This window comes from Lethenteron reissneri, chromosome 55 (genome assembly GCF_015708825.2).
Source record: "Lethenteron reissneri isolate LAM-NWPU_2019-01 chromosome 55, ASM1570882v1, whole genome shotgun sequence".
NCBI classification, from domain to species: Eukaryota; Metazoa; Chordata; class Hyperoartia; order Petromyzontiformes; family Petromyzontidae; genus Lethenteron; species Lethenteron reissneri.
In genome coordinates, this window is record NC_083833.1 from 9,877,215 (window position 1) to 9,894,636 (window position 17,422).

At 51.8% G+C, this 17,422-nt stretch overlaps 2 protein-coding genes across 2 annotated transcripts in view; one reads left to right on the top strand and one right to left on the bottom strand.

Moving 5' to 3' along the window:
- The window catches only part of LOC133356795 (uncharacterized), a 492,315-nt gene that overhangs the window by 434,780 nt on the left and 40,113 nt on the right, over positions 1–17,422 (bottom strand). The gene's annotated exons all lie outside the window — the stretch shown is intronic.
- Positions 1,427–17,141, top strand: LOC133356839 (protein transport protein Sec61 gamma-1 subunit-like). Its single transcript, XM_061574557.1, has 3 exons — positions 1,427–1,656; positions 16,317–16,337; positions 17,060–17,141. The coding sequence occupies exons 1-3, from the start codon at positions 1,427–1,429 to the stop codon at positions 17,139–17,141; spliced, it is 333 nt and encodes a 110-aa protein (XP_061430541.1).

The window sequence follows — 17,422 nt, forward strand, 5'->3', positions numbered from 1 at the left end:
GACGGTGCCAATATCAAAGCGTTAATGGGCTCGGGTCGATCAGTTCCAGCTATGGGGATTTGGCGTTTTAAAATGTTAACACCTCCTGTGTACTTGCCGGAAAGGATAAGGGTCCGTCCATAAATGACGTCACGCACCTGGGGGGGGGGGGGGGGTCCAGACCTTTGTGACGATGTGTGACGAGGAGGGGGGGTTAAATAAATGGTTTCTCCTACAACATCAGAGTGCAGCGCCACATTAAATACGCACTACAATGACAATAGTTTAAAGCGATTTGAAGCATGTTTTATTTTTGGGGGGGGGGCAGAGCTTTGTGACGTCATATTTGAGGGGGTTTGACTTTTTGTGACGCCGTGTGACGTCATCGCACACGGGGCCCAGCAATAGCGTGCATGATGACGTCATCGCGCACGGAGCCCGGCAATAGCCTGCGTGATGATGTCATCGCACATGGGGCCCGGTAATAGCGTGCGTGATGACGTCATCGCGCACGGGGCCCGGCAATAGCGTGCGTGATTACGTCATCGCTCATGGGGCCAGGTAATCGCGTGTGATGACGTCATCGCGCAAGGGCCCGGCCACAGCGTGTGTGATGACGTCATAGCGCAGGGGCCCGGCAAAAGCGTGCGCGGTGACGTCATCACGCACGCTATTGCCGGGCCCCGTGCGCGATGACGTCATCACGCACGCTATTGCCGGGCTCCGTGCGCGATGACGTCGTCACGCACGTTGTAAAATGAACAAAAACAGAGCGGGATTCGAACCCGGGCCGCCCGCGTTACAGGCTACGACTGTTACCACCATGCTCAGCAAACTGTCTGATGCGCTTTGAACTTCTGGTTATTAAGTGATCGTGAGTAGGACGTTGATATTGAAGACTTAAAATTGCTTACGATATATAGTTTTTTAAAAATGTAAGTATTTAAAATAGCAATGTATTGCGCTGGCAATTGCTGATTCGGGTGCATTATATAGCAAACCAAAAAGAAACAGTAAGATTATGTCACTTTGAATTGAACTCGTGAATTTGTGACTCAGCTCAGAGAGAAGCAACAGCGCCACCTGGCGGTGCTGGCGTCAGCAGCATTTTGTCTTTTGATAAAGATCTCGAAATTGATGTCGGCATGTCACCCTTGCTTTGATGTTAGCATTGTCGATACGTTACTCTGTCATCAAGTTGGGGCGTTCAACTTGACCGGCGGAGGCTGAATACGAAGGAGAATAAACATGCCAGAGATTTTGACACGGCGTCTCGCTGTCATTGCGTCTCAATCGCTGGAGAGAGGACAGCGCGCGCGTCCATTGTAGAGAGAGAGGGGAGAGAGGGGAAAGGGAACATAGACATAGGGGGTAGAGAGAGAAGGGGGGGGGTAGAGAGGGAGACGCAGGGACTTGGAGGCTCGGGCCAGGTGAAGACTATACCATCATGGACGGGGTGATGACATTCGTGAATCCCGGCAGGCATTGCGCCAAGGATTCCATCTGGCTCGTGAAACGCTGCACAAAGCCCGACCGCAAGGTGTTTCAGAAGATCGCAATAGCGACGGCAATTGGCTTTGCCGTCATGGGCTTCATCGGCTTCTTCGTGAAACTCATCCATATTCCCATCAACATCATGGTTAAGATCAACTGGAGTTCTACTTTGAAAGAGATGTTGTCACTTCTGGAGTTAACTTTATATCGTCAACAGTGAAATGCCATAATGTTGCAAAATGTGTCCAATGTTTTACCAGCAGTTTTTGACATTCAGTTTAGTCTTTACTTATGAATAAAGCCCATGTAAGAAAAAAAAGAGAGATGGGGTAGAGAGATAGGGAAGGGGTAAGAAGGAGGAGAGCAGAGCGTGAAATATTTCATTTAAAAAGGGGAGGGGGGGCACATAAAGCAAAGCATTGAACAAAAAAACGAAATGATGAACGAAGCAAAGTGCCGACTACACCGAGCATCTTCTTGTTTCCTCTGATCGTTAAAAAAAGAATGGGGAGAGAGGCGGCCACAGACAGCAGGGAAGCTCTTTGAGCCTGGACTCGGGGCGAGAGCGCCGAGCAAGGCCCGTGCATGTGATGTCGATCGCGTAGAGACCCGAGGCAGTGCCAGATTCAGCGAGTGCGGGGCCTGTAGCATATGTCATCAATGGGCCCTAAATAAAACATAAATATTAAAACACACATTTTGAACTTGCATAGTAAAGGAACTGTATTTTTCCATTTGCTATACAGCCAGATAATACGACAAATCGCTAACATTAAACACCCAGTCGTTCGTAAAAGTCGAAGGCGGTATAGTACTATAGTAATAGAGCAAGTGCAGAATCACTGAACCGGAATTGATAGCTTGAAAGCATTTAGCGCGGGGCCCTTGAAAGTGCGGGGCCCGTAGCTACTACATGTGTAGCTACTACACGTGTAGTAGCTACTACACGTGTAGTAGCTACTACACGTGTAGTAGCTACTACACGTGTAGTAGCTACTACACGTGTAGTAGCTACTTGTGCTACTACAATAATCCGTCACTGACCCGAGTACAATAGCAACAGCAGCATCAGCACCACCACCACCACCGCAGCACTCTCCACAACGCGCTCTGGATTGCCTCGCTCATGTGTTGGCTCCGAGTGCACGAGCACTCACGACGAGACACAACGGGGGACACCTCCAGCGAATCTCCTGGACAAGGGATGAACGCATGGGCGGAGTTTGCAGGGAGGCCCGAACTGAACACAATTGTTAATTTATTTAAAGTAATTAACTGGGAGGTCGTCCTTACAATTCTGTCCAAAACATCTTCCCCTGTGTTGTCTCCTCTGTGTATGTATCTCTTTATTTTTATTTTATTTAATTCGTTATTTATTCCCTCGCTATGTGTTTTGCACCATTTACACCTGATGATGAGCGCTTGTGTTGCGTTCGAAAGGTCGTGATTTATTTTAATTTCATTTTATTTGTGTAAAAATGTATTTTATTTCTACATTCGCGACTTTACCGAAAGAACCAATGAGTATAGTTATTTGAAGTAGTTTACAATTAAATGAAAAATTAATGTTAATTAATTACTTAAATGCACCCGCGATTCCCATTGTTAGGGACAAAGCAAACCCCTGCACCCCCCCCACACACACAAAACAGAGAAGTGAAAGTCCTCGTGACGTGAAGTGCGAGTTTGTGGTACCAGCTGGTGATACCAGCTGGTGGTTACCAGGGGGTGGTTACCAGGTGATGGTTACCAGGGGGTGGTTACCAGGTGATGGTTACCAAGTGATGGCTACCAGGTGATGGTTACCAGGTGATGGCTACCAGGGGGTGGTTACCAGGTGGTGGTTACCAGGTGATGGTTACCAGGTGATGGCTACCAGGGGGTGGTTACCAGGTGGTGGTTACCAGGGGGTGGTTACCAGGTGATGGTTACCAGGGGGTGGTTACCAGGGGGTGGTTACCAGGTGATGGTTACCAGGGGTGGTTACCAGGGGGTGGTTACCAGGTGGTGGTTACCAGGGGGTGGTTACCAGGGGTGGTTACCAGGTGATGGTTACCAGGGGGTGGTTACCAGGTGATGGTTACCAGGGTGTGGTTACGAAGTGATGGTTACCAGGTGGAGGTTACCATGTGGTGGTTACCAAGTGATGTTTACCAGGTGGAGGTTACCATGTGGTGGTTACCAGGTGGTGGTTACCAGGTGGTGGTTACCAGGGGGTGGTTACCAGGGGGTGGTTACCAGGTGATGGTTACCAGGGGGTGGTTACCAGGTGATGGTTACCAGGGGGTGGTTACCAGGGGGTGGTTACCAGGTGGTGGTTACCAAGTGATGGTTACCAGGTGATGGTTACCAGGTGATGGTTACCAGGGGGTGGTTACCAGGGGGTGGTTACCAGGTGATGGTTACCAGGGGGTGGTTACCAGATGGTGGTTACCAGGTGGTGGTTACCAGGGGGTGGTTACCAGGGGGTGGTTACCAAGTGATGGTTACCAGCTGGTGGTTACCAGGGGGTGGTTACCAGCTGGTGGTTACCAGGTGATGGTTACCAAGTGGTGGTTACCAGGTGGTGGTTACCAGGGGGTGGTTACCAGCTGGTGGTTACCAGGGGGTGGTTACCAGGGGGTGGTTACCAGGTGATGGTTACCAGGTGGTGGTTACCAGGGGGTGGTTACCAGGTGGTGGTTACCAGGGGGTGGTTACCAGGGGGTGGTTACCAGGTGATGGTTACCAAGTGGTGGTTACCAGGTGGTGGTTACCAGGGGGTGGTTACCAGGTGGTGGTTACCAGGGAGTGGTTACCAGGTGATGGTTACCAGGGGGTGGTTACCAGCTGGTGGTTACCAGGGGGTGGTTACCAGGGGGTGGTTACCAGGTGATGGTTTCCAGGTGGTGGTTACCAGGGGGTGGTTACCAGGGGGTGGTTACCAGGGGGTGGTTACCAGGGGGTGGTTACCAGGTGGTGGTTACCAGGGGGTGGTTACCAGGTGATGGTTACCAGGGGGTGGTTACCAGGGGGTGGTTACCAGGGGGTGGTTACCAGGTGATGGTTACCAGGTGGTGGTTACCAGGTGATGGTTACCAAGTGGTGGTTACCAGGGGGTGGTTACCAGGGGGTGGTTACCAGGTGATGGTTATCAAGTGGTGGTTACCAGGTGGTGGTTACCAGGTGGAGGTTACCAAGGGGTGGTTACCAGGGGGTGGTTACCAGGGGGTGGTTACCAGGTGGAGGTTACCAAGGGGTGGTTACCAGGAGGTGGTTACCAGGGGGTGGTTACCAGGGGGTGGTTACCAGGTGGAGGTTACCAAGGGGTGGTTACCAGGGGGTGGCTACCAGGTGATGGTTACCAGGTGGTGGTTGCCAGGTGGTGGTTACCAGGGGGTGGTTACCAGGGGGTGGTTACCAGGTGATGGTTACCAGGTGGTGATTACCAGGGGGTGGTTACCAGGGGGAGGTTACCAGGGGGAGGTTACCAGGGGGTGGTTACCAGGGGGTGGTTACCAGGGGGTGGTTACCAGGTGATGGTTACCAGGTGGTGGTTACCAGGGGGTGGTTACCAGGGGGTGGTTACCAGGTGGTGGTTACCAGGTAGAGGTTACCAGGTGGTGGTTACCAGGTGGTGGTTACCAGGGGGTGGTTACCAGGGGGTGGTTACCAGGTGATGGTTACCAGGTGGTGGTTACCAGGGGGTGGTTACCAGGGGGTGGTTACCAGGGGGTGGTTACCAGGTGATGGTTACCAGGTGGTGGTTACCAGGGGGTGGTTACCAGGGGGTGGTTACCAGGTGGTGGTTACCAGGTAGAGGTTACCAGGTGGTGGTTACCAGGTGATGGCTACCAGGGGGTGGTTACCAGCTGGTGGTTACCAGGGGATGGTTACCAGGTGGTGGTTACAAGGGGGTGGTTACCAGGGGGTGGTTACCAGGTGATGGCTACCAGGGGGTGGTTACCAGCTGGTGGTTACCAGGGGGTGGTTTCCAGGGGGGTGGTTACCAGGGGGTGGTTACCAGGGGGTGGTTACCAGGTGGTGGTTACCAGGGGGTGGTTACCAGGTGGTGGTTACCAGGGAGTGGTTACCAGGTGGTGGTTACCAAGTGATGGTTACCAGCTGGTGGTTGCCAAGTGATGGTTACCAGGGGGTGGTTACCAGGGGGGTGGTTACCAGGGGGTGCTTCTGTTGGCTCCCCTCCGCCTCCCACGCGCTGCCGATGGAGGCCGCTGCCACACCGCCTCTCGCCCCGCTGATGCTGCCGCTGCTGCTGCTGCAGGAGCATTGAAAATGCAATATTTGATATCTCAAAAACCTGATGTCATAGACAAAAACTGATGCCAGATTTGGAATCAGCACCCCAAAATTACCTTATAACCGTTGGAATACCTTATGCCAGAAAAAGTGTGATGACCAGTGTTATTGTTGTTGTTGTTTTCTTCGTGCGGAGGGAGCGAATTGTCAGCTCGCTGTGTATCACTCGCTTTCTCCTCGTGCTTAAATCGGTGATGTGTGTGGGTGAAACAAAGGGTGGCGAGCGAGACGCGGGCACGGGGCTATCCCCGTGTCGGGCGGCAACTCTCTCCCTCGCTCTCTTTATATTTGTTATTGACAGCTTCAACAATACAATGTCAAATCATTGTGATTCATACTCATTTGGTTGTTTCGGTAAAGTCACGTAGGTGAAAATAAAATAAAAATGAAAACAACTACATTTTTAAATAAAATTAAAACAACGACATTTTTAAATTTTTATTTAATTTTCACCTACGTGACTTTACCGAAAAAACCAAAGAGTATGGATCCTTGCAGTCACGAAAACTTCAAATCATCGTGATTCACTCTATTCAAAATTCGAAGTCAACTTGCATCTGAACAGTCAATAATAATAATAATTCAATACAACTGATGGTAAAAAAATCGTAAATAGAAAAACCATGGTTCTCCAATAAACAAACACGTTTAATAACCTTATCCAGAGCACGCATTTGCAAATGAATATTTCAATCTCTCAAGCACATTCTTCCGAGGTTCAGTTCTTGTCTTCGTACTGTGCCTTGTTTTTCATTAAATATGCTGCAAGGTACTCGATAGGACTTGGTGGTCAGTCCTTGGCAAGCACAGACAGCCCTTGGAGAACGATCGGCACCACGGGTTGGTCAATATATGCATGCTAGGCAGCGCCTGCAGGTCCGCCTCCTGCTTGGAACGGTCCCCGCCAACCCTCTCGCTCTCCATGATTGTCTGGAGGCTGTCTGCAAGTCCGAACTTTGCGTGTGGAGTTGCAGGTCCCTGCGGCTGAGACTCGACCGCTTGCTCAGCCGACACCACCACCGCCTGTTCGTCATCCATCGCCTCCGTCTATCTCTCTCCCTCTGAGACTCTCCCTTGCTCTCTCGCTCTCTCTCTCATTTTACGATCAGAGGAAACAAGAAGATGCTCGTGATAATTGTTTTTTTTACCCTTCTATCTGGCAACAAAACTGACACCTTTTTTTACAAGGAGTCATGTTTGCATAGACCACAATATCTGCAGCCATAATGCAAAAAAAACATAACTCTGATAATATATGCACTGTCCTTGAGGTTCCAACGGTGGAAGAAGATGCTCGGTTTAGTCGGCACTTTGCTTCGTTCATCATTTTTTTTGTTTTTTTTTCCCCATTTTTTAATGAAATATTTTACGTGTTTGACCATTGTGCAACAAAATCAATCCGTGCTACTTTCTTCGTAGACAGAAACATCAACACGAAGAAGCTCGCTCTGCTCCTCCTACTTACCCCTTCCCTCTCTCTGTGGCGTGCGCGATGACCACCACCACCACGTGGCTTTTCTTTCGTGTTATGCGCGGTGCTTTTAGCGCCACAGCGCGTCGATTTGTAGCGTTTATTTTCATTTGTTTGCTGGTGACTTTGTGTATTTCATATTGAAATCGCCTCCAGTGCTGTTGCTGCTGGCGGCAATAAAAGTTCTAGATTTGAAGCTTTCGTGACTGCAAGGATTCATACTCTTAGTTCTTTCGGAAAAGTCACGTAGGTAAAAAATGAAATTATTTTTTATTCATTTTAATTTTATTTTTTACCTACGTGACTTTACCGAAAGAACTAAGAGTATGGCAATAAAAGTTGTTTAAAAGTCAAAAGTCTACCCCCCCTCGCCCTACTCTCTCTCTCTCTACGTTCCCCCTGTTTTCTACGTCATTTTAAAATCCTTTATATTAAGTTCGCGTGCTTGCTTGCTTGCTTAGGACCGTGCAAATCTTTCGGTCGTTTTTTAACTCACTTCCCGTGATCCAATCGAGCTGACATTTTCCACACAGACTCGTTGTGCCAGACAATTATTGTTCGTGAGAAAAAATTACCCAAATTTTACACTTTTTAGGCAAAAAAAATGTATTTTACATATATTCAAATAGAACGCATTCATGGCTTTGGCTGAACGTCAGAGTGTAAGAGCCCAGAGCGTAACCCCTCCACAGGCCGTGGCGGAGTAGCGCAGTTGGTAGCGCCCTCGCTTCCCATGCCAAAGGTCGCGGGATCGATCCCCGCGTCCTCCACAGGCGAATATATTTTTAAATCCTTTATATGAAGTTCGCCGCCACGCATATAAAGGATTTATAGTGAAAAACTTTGTTTTTACGGGTTTATTTGTTAAATCCTTTATATTAAGTTCGCTTGCTTACGACCGTGCAAATCTTTCGGTCGTTTTTTAACCCACTTCCCGTGATCCAATCGAGCTGACATTTTCCACACAGACTCGTTGTGCGTGACAATTAATGTTCGTGAACATTTTTTTCCAAAATTTTACAATTTTTAAGACAAAAATATTATATTTAATTACCAATTGCTTAATGGTGCAACGCAATCATCTGACCCATAGGTGGCAGCCATCTCAAGCCAGAGGACGCTGAGGACTCTAGCCGCCACGCATATAAAGGAATTATAGTGAAAAACTTTGTTTTTACGGGTTATATTTTTGTTCTTCTGGCTGAGGCTCTCCCTCGCTCTCCTTCCCTCTCGCTGGAGGCTGAGGGCCATTAATCAAAGGGAACAAACCGTGGTGATTTCCTGCAGAGCCTCCTCCCTCTGCCGCCGGCATTTGGCCGATGTCTCGCCGAGCCCGCCCTGTCATCACAGCGGCAGCAGCAGCAGGAGGAGGATGGGGGGAGGAGGAATTTTGGTCGGGAGAGAGAATTCTCTGTGCGCCGAGGCCAAAGCTCGCCAGGAGAGAGAGAGAGAGAGGCCGGTCCGATGCGGGTTCGCACGGAGATTATCCTGGGCGCTCCCCCTCTCTCTGGCTGGAGGCTCTCTCTCTCTCTCGCTCTCTCTCTCTTTCTGGCTGGAGGCCGTGGCTCGGTTGTGGGAACTTCTTCCAGAACAACGCACGATCGTTTAAAGCGTTCACACCGGCCAAGGTTTGCCCAAAGACAAAGCTCCCCTGTGTGGCCGCACACAGACTGTCGGGGCAAGTGCTCTTGGCGAGCACCTTGTGAAGGCCGGTACGGTGTATATGAGGGAGTGGTGTGATCAGCACCACCACGCCCGGCCGCCTTTGTCTCCCCAGTTCTAAAACCTGCACACCGTAGCAGCTTGACGACTACGTGACACACCGCCCCCCCCCTCCAGTGAGTGTGCTCCCCTGCGTCACACACTCACACACTCACACTCACTCAATCACACACTCTCACACACTCACACACACACACTCACACGCACTCACACACTCACACGCACTCACACACACACATTCACACACTCACACACACTCTCACACACTCACACACACACTCTCACACACTCACACACACTCACACGCACTCACTTATTCACACACTCACACACACTAACACACACTCACACGCATTCACACACTGGCTGATGCACCACCTGTGCCCCTACTGTGCCAACTTGCTGTGCTTTAGAGGGTCAGGGACTCTGAAAGCACGAAGAACAACCCAGAGCCCAGGCCTACTGATGGTATCATAGGCCTTGACCAGGTCAATAAAGCAGAGATGTAGGTCTTGTTGGAATTCCCAACACCTCTGCTGTAGCAGACGGACAAAAATATGGCATCTGTGCAGGACCGCCCCTTCCTGAAACCGCATTGGGGCTCTGCAAGCCTCTCCTCAGCGTGCCTAGCAAAGCGATGTTGAATAATCCTTGCCAGGACCTTTCCCGGCACACAGAGGAGTGAGATGCCCCTGTAGTTGTTACAGTCTGTGCGGTCCCCCTTCTTAAAGAGGGGGACCACCAGGGCATCCTTCCAATCCTGCGGAACCCATCCAGCGGTCCAGACTGTTGTTATGATGCCATGTCGGGCAGTCTGTGCAAAGCATTTCGCTTGGGAGATCATCTCTGCCCGGTGCCTTTCCTGGTCTCAGACTCTGGATCACCTTCAGTACTTCCTCAACAGATGGCACCTCAGCCAGCCACTCACAAGGGGTGACTTCCTCCTCCAATATTTGAGGCACCGCAGCCTCAGCAGGGTCATCCCCACTTTGTCCCACGATGTTTTCCGAGCTGAGAGATTTCCCCTCCCCAGGACCTCAGAAATGCTCAGCAAATCTGCAAACCTGTTCTTGGAGGTTGGAGATTGGATCACCGATCTTTCCCCTACTGATGGTAATTGGTGTGGCGCTGCAGGTTACTTTTTCTGATGGAGTTAAATAGCGATTTGTGAAAAGTGGGCCACTGAAGCAGACTCCATCTCCTCAGGAACCCGCGACCACCACCCATCCTTGCAGCGCCTCATGGCTCTCTGAACCTCCGAGCGAAGGCTGCGGTAAGCCTCCTCATTCTCCGACGTGGGATGCTGTAGCCGATGAGAGTGGGCCTGTCGCTTTGTCTCAGCCAGTTTGAACACCTCCTCTGTCAGCCAGGGTCTCTGGGGAGGTCTGGACCGTGTAGCCAATCAGCCATTGCAGCTGCATGAGCCACAGTCTCGCACATTTCCCCTCGACATCAGGAGGAGTGGGGGGACGATGCCAACCCCAGCTGCAAGTGATGATGAAATTCTCGCTTGCAACTTTCATCAGCTCGCTGAGACCATGCCACGATGGGTTTGAATTGAGTCCTGAGTGTACACCCAGGACACTCACACACTTACGCATTCATACACATAATCACACACTCACATATTCCCATATTCACACACTCACGCATTCGCACACTCACACACTCACATATTCACACGTCCACACTCTCACATATTCACACCCTCACACGTTCATGCATTCACACTCTCACGTATTTACACACTCACACTTTCATGCATTCACACACTCACATATTCACACACTCACACATTCACATATTCACACAATCATTCACACACTCACATATTCACACACTCACATATTCACACACTCACACGTTCACACACTCACACACTCACACGCTCACACGCTCACATATTCACACGCTCACACACTCACACACTCACATATTCACACGCTCACACACTCACACATCCACACACTCATACATTCACACACTCACACACTCACACACTCACATATTCACACACTCACACACACATGCACACACTCACACACACTCACATATTTACACGTTCACATTCACATATTCACACACTCACACACACTCACATATTCACACTCGTCTGCACCACGGGTCTCCGTCTGGGGGCCAGTGTGGGTCACGAGAGGCCCTGGGGCCACCACCGTGCCCTCCCTGATGTTCACACGCGGCCCCGGCTGCTCATCCAAGGTCAAGTTGAGGGGTGGGGTGTGTGGGGTGTGTGTGGTGTGTGTGTGGTGTGTGTGTGGTGTGTGTGGGGTGTGTGGGGTGTGTGTGGGGTGTGTGTGTGGGATGTGTGTGTGGGGTGTGTGTGTGGGGTGTGTGTGTGGGGTGTGTGGGTGTGTGGGGTGTGTGGGGTGTGTGTGGGGTGTGTGTGTGTGGGGTGTGTGTGGGGTGTGTGTGTGGGGTGTGTGGGGGGTGTGTGTGGGGTGTGTGGGGTGTGTGTGTGGGGTGTGTGTGTGCGGGGTGTGTGTGTGGGGTGTGTGGGGGTGTGTGTGTGGTGTGTGTGGGGGGTGTGGGGTGTGTGGGGTGCGTGGGATGCGTTGGGCTCAACGCGGGTGTGACCGCCACTCGGCCATGGCGTTGTGCACGACTTGGAGTCGAACCCCGGCAGCTCGGATCGAGGTGCCCGCGGCGTGTGGACCACGGCGCTTCTCCCACCGCTCCACACGCAGCTCACAGTTCCCCTTCACGCGCTCTCTCCTCTCAAGATGACCCATCTCGAGACATTGTCTCGCTGCGGGATTTGTCGTCGATAAATAGCGTTGCGCCGACTCGCAGCTTTGGCCGTGAGAGGAGGAGGTCAAGAGAAGGAGGAGGAGAGCAAAGCGTGAAATATTTCATTTAAACAGGGGGGGGGGGCATAAAGCAAAGTATTCTTAGGTTTTTTCGGTAAAGTCACGTAGGTAAAAAAATAAAATTAATAAAAGTAAAATAAAATAAAAATCACGACGTTTCGGAGGCAACACAAGCTTCCGTCTTCAGGTGGAACCGTCGTGATTTTCATTTTATTTTTATTTTAAAAATTTACTTACGTGACTTTACCGAAAAAACATAAGAATATGAATCCTTGCAGTCACGAAAGCTTCAAATCTAGAATAAAGCAAAGTATTGAAAAAAACAAAAAAAACCAGAAATGATGAACGAAGCAAAGTGCCGACTACACCGAGCATCTTCTTGTTTCCTCTGATCGTAAATGAAAAGGAGAGAGGCCGCGAGAGAGAGAGGCGAAGCCATCAGCGGCCCCCTGCCCCCCAACTCCCTCGCCGCGCCAGAGACAACACGGGCGGCGTGATGGGGGTGGGGTGGGGGGAGGCTCTGTTGATTCTGTCGTTCTGGTCACGACCTCCTCTTCAACAACGCACGTAGCTCGGGCAGGCTTCCCTCCCTGGCGGGCACAAACACCACCACGGTGGGACATTCATTAAAACAGCAGCGGAGGAGGAGCTGTTGTTACTGTGGCACAAGCGTGGGGCGCAGCTGAGCTCCAGCTGCAGCCAGTGGCGGGTTCAGCTGGTGCGGGGCCTGGAGCATATGTTGTCAGAAAGAGGCCCTGAATATGGAAAAACACGTAAATATTAAAACGCAAAATATTAACTTGCATAGTAAAGTAATTGTATTTTTTATTTGATATACAGCCAGAAGATACGACAAATCGCTAACCTCAAACACCCAGTCGTTCGTAAAAGTTGAAGGCGGTATAGTACTATAGTAATAGAGCAAGTGCAGAATCACTGAACCGGAATTGATAGCTTGAAAGCATTTAGCGCGGGGCCCATAGCTACTATATGTGTAACTACTACATGTGTAGCTACTATATATGTAGCTACTACATGTGTAGCAGCTACATATATAGTAGCTACACGTGTAGCTACTACACGTGTAGCTACTTGTGTAACTGCATGTGTAGCTACTGCACGTGTAGGGTAGCAGCGGAGTCGAAGAAGAAGTGTAGGGTAGCAGTAGAGACGTAGACGAGGAAGATACGGAAGGTAGAATAGGGTTGCGGTGGAGCAGGAGAAGAAGAGGTGACGAGAGGACGGATAGGCTAGCAGTGGAACGGGAACGAGAGAGACAGTCCGAGTAAGACGGAGAAGCCGAGATATAATAATCATAATAATTCGTAATCGAGGTTTTTGGTTCGATCGCGTAAGTATAAATGTGTCGTAACCCTCCACCACCCGACACACCCAGTAAGGTTTTTCACGTAAAACAAAACGCGCCAATTCATTAACTACTTCAGCACGCCGGTGTGTTGGAGAGTAAATCCACAACATTTACAATTTGAGTAGTACGACGTTTCGCTGGCAATTGCATCATCCAGCATCATCGGGCGATTTGCCACAATGGTGAGGCCACTATTCTAGTGTATAATAATGTTGGGTAAAACATGCGTCTTGTTTGTAGCGCACTGCGCTACGAATCCGGCCACCCCGAATTCGGTTTATGCTCGCGGCCAACATCAATGACGATCATCTGAACCAGTCCTGCGCCTCCCCTAGGTCGACTCAACCTCAAATTAATATCTGGTGCGATGCGTGCAATTAAGAGAGGCATGTGGCCGTAAAAGCACGCCCCGCGACTTGCCGACATTCCGTTGCTGGGACACGGCCGCATCCCACGGAGGATGTCCCCTCCCCCTCCAGCCCCCCCCCAGCCCCTTCCAGCCCCCCTCCCCCTCCAGCCCCCTCCAGCCCCCCTCCAGCCCCCCCCCCAGCCCCTTCCAGCCCCCCCTGCCCCTTCCAGCCCCCCCCCACACCCTCTAGCCCCCTCCAGCCCCCCTCTAGCTCCCCCCGCCCCCTCCAGCCACCCCCACCCCCCCCCCACCCCCTCCCACCCCCTCCAGCCCCGTCTCCAGCCCCCCTCCAGTCCCCCCCACCTCCTCCAGCCCCCCCTCTAGCCCCCCTCTCCCTCCAGCCACCCCACCCCCCCACCCCCTCCCACCCCCTCCAGCCCCGTCTCCAACCCCCCTCCAGCCCCCCTCTAGCTCCCCCCGCCCCCTCCAGCCACCCCCACCCCCCCACCCCCTCCCACCCCCTCCAGCCCCGTCTCCAGCCCCCCTCCAGTCCCCCCCACCTCCTCCAGCCCCCCCTCTAGCCCCCCTCTCCCTCCAGCCACCCCCACCCCCCCCACCCCCTCCCACCCCCTCCAGCCCCGTCTCCAACCCCCCTCCAGCCCCCCTCTAGCTCCCCCCGCCCCCTCCAGCCACCCCCACCCCCCCACCCCCTCCCACCCCCTCCAGCCCCGTCTCCAACCCCCCTCCAGCCCCCCCACCTCCTCCAGCCCCCCTCCCCCTCCAGCCCCCCTCCCCTTCCAGACCCCCTCCCCCTCAATATCCCTGTCTGTCTCTGCAAATCTCAATGTCCCTGTCTGTCTGTCTGTCTCTACAAATCTCAATAACCCTGTCTGTCTGTCTGTCTCTACAAATCTCAATGTCCTTGTCTGTCTGTCTGTCTCTACAAATCTCAATAACCCTGTCTGTCTGTCTGTCTCTACAAATCTCAATGTCCCTGTCTGTCTGTCTGTCTCTACAAATCTCAATGTCCCTGTCTGTCTGTCTGTCTCTGCAAATCTCAATGTCCCTGTCTGTCTGTCTGTCTCTACAAATCTCAATGTCCCTATCTGTCTGTCTGTCTCTACAAATCTCAATACCCCTGTCTGTCTGTCTGTCTCTACAAATCTCAATACCCCTGTCTGTCTGTCTGTCTGTCTCCACAAATCTCAATGTTTCTATCTGTCTGTCTGTCTCTACAAATCTCAATGTCCCTGTCTGTCTCTCTGTTTCTACAAATCTCAATATCTCTGTCTGTCTGTCTCTACAAATCTCAATACCCCTGTCTGTCTGTCTCTACAAATCTCAATGTCCCTATCTGTCTCTCTGTCTCTACAAATCTCAATACCCCTGTCTGTCTGTCTCTACAAATCTCAATACCCCTGTCTGTCTCTCTGTTTCTACAATTCTCAATACCCCTGTCTGTCTCTCTGTTTCTACAAATCTCAATACCCCTGTCTGTCTGTCTGTCTCTACAAATCTCAATACCCCTGTCTGTCTCTCTGTTTCTACAATTCTCAATACCCCTGTCTGTCTGTCTCTACAAATCTCAATACCCCTGTCTGTCTGTCTCTACAAATCTCAATACCCCTGTCTGTCTGTCTGTCTCTACAAATCTCAATGTCCCTGTCTGTCTGTCTGTCTCTACAAATCTCAATGTCCCTGTCTGTCTGTCTGTCTCTACAAATCTCAATGTCCCTGTCTGTCTGTCTGTCTCTACAAATCTCAATACCCCTGTCTGTCTGTCTGTCTCTACAAATCTCAATACCCCTGTCTGTCTGTCTCTACAAATCTCAATACCCCTGTCTGTCTGTCTGTTTCTACAAATCTCAACATCCCTGTTTGTCTCTCTGTCTCTACAAATCTCAAGCGTGCACGTTGATTGGCGCTTGGGAGACTCGCGCAGAGTCGCAGCCGGAGTCGCTGTGGATTGTTGGAAATGTGCGTAAGAGACGGGAGGCTCGCTCTCCTGACGGCCTTGCCGCTTGTCTGTTGAAGGGAGATGGAACTCCGAGTAACAATGATCTGTTTTCTTTGAGACACGCAACAAACAACCCGCTTCACCACCGTCGCTTCGCAAGGGGCTCACGGCGCAGACGCGCAAGAACCAACGTCTTTACATTCATGCAAAACGCATGCTGAATAATAAGCTCGAAATGCATTCGGGCTAATGGAATAAAACTATTAATACAAATGGGGCGTTACAAATAATAAACGGTGCGGATGAGGTGTAAAAGCGAAATAAAGAATCTTCAGTTTCATCGTTTCCCTGCAATCGTCACAAATCATGAACTCGCCAGGCAGGTGAAGTGTCACTCCCCGGTGCGGTGTCCCCGGAATAGCGAACAAAATTTATGCTCCGTTTATTTAAAAAACACTTTCAGATTGTTTTCTTCTCACACGTGGCTGCAAGATGTCCACGAGCTGAATGGCAAAGTGGAGGTCTGCTGCTGCAGCTGCTGGCCATGACGAGAGGGCTTAGCTGAGAGAGAGAGAGTCCGTGTCGTGTCGCCGTTCCTCCTCCTGCGTTGCAGGAGCGCAAACTCCCGTAGTGGGTCACTTGGAATGGTGCGGAGCTTGGGTGGCATGGCTACAATCGCGCAGTGGCTTGCTTTAACGAACCTCTGTGGGTCACGTTGTATCTCTACGAGTCTCTCCCTATCTCCACGTGTCTCTGTGGGTCTCTGCGGACTGCCGATATGGCCCACAGTTTGGCTTGCACGACCACAGTCGCACCAACGCGCCTCGTGTTTACATTTCCACTTTCAGGTGCACGCCGATGCCGTGCAGGTGAGGGCGTTAGAGAGAGACTCTTGACTTTTAAACAACTTGTATTGCCGCCAGCAGCAACAGCACAGGAGGCGATTCCGATACGAAATACACAAAGTCACCAGCAAAACATAAACAAACGCTATAAATGCACGCGCTGTGGCGCTAAATGCAGAGCCAGAGAGCGAGAGAGGGAGAGAGGGAGAGCTTCCGCCATGCGCGGCTGACCCACGCCGTGCCGGCCTTCAAGGAGCAGTGGGCGATGGAGGAGGCCGTGTGCTCGGTGGCAGATGACGGGGAGCTCTGCATGCTGATATGAGCTACCCGTCGGAGGGCGTCGGACTGCGAGAAGGGCTGCGTGCAGAACGAGAGAGTGAGCGAGAGAGAGCGAGCGAGATAGTGAGCGAGAGGTGGGGGTTTACATAAAGCAAAGTTATTATTATAAAACAAAAAATTACGAATTCATGAACGAAGCAAAGTGCCGACTACACCGAGCATCTTTTTGTTTCCACTAATCGTAAAGAAAAGAGCGAGAGAGAGAGCGAGAGAGAGAGGGAGAACGTCTCAGAAATGCATCGACCGCAGCAGCCAGCGGTGTGGGGCCCGCGACCTCCAAGACGCGAGGGCGGCACGGATTGTCGGTGGCGGCACCACGTCCCCGGCAGGGACTCGGCAATTGTGGTCGTGGGTGGGGTGCGTGAGACTCACGGGCGGGCCGCCCTCGCCCACTGACTTGGGCGCAGCCCCGCGGCGTTCAGTTACAGCGACCGCACCTTGGCCGCCGATGACACCTCGAGCGAGAGTTTTGTTGACACGCGGTTCTGACGTTTCATCGACACTCTCGCAGACGGCCCCGGCTCGCCTCCTCGCCCGCCGCTGCCGCCGCTGTTGCTGCTGCGCCCTGCAGATCCCAGACACTCAACGCAGACTCGGCTGCTCCGTCAGCACGCAGTGATCCCGTGCCGCTTTGCCAGCGTTGAGCCCCCTTCGTTGGCAACAGCAGCACGCGCACCGGCCGCGGAGACGTGGGACGTCCCGAGGCTTCGCGCACTCCAAGTCCGCTGCCTGGAGACCCCATTGGGGGGTCCCGGTCTGCCTCGTCTCCT

Coding starts and splice junctions, on each gene's coding strand:
- LOC133356839 (XM_061574557.1), top strand. CDS start 1,427: ATGGACGGGGTGATGACATTCGTGAATCCCGGCAGGCATTGCGCCAAG. Junction 1,657..16,316: donor TCTACTTTGAAAGAGATGTT/GTCACTTCTGGA, acceptor TTCCACTTTCAG/GTGCACGCCGATGCCGTGCA. Junction 16,338..17,059: donor TGCACGCCGATGCCGTGCAG/GTGAGGGCGTTA, acceptor ACTTGGGCGCAG/CCCCGCGGCGTTCAGTTACA.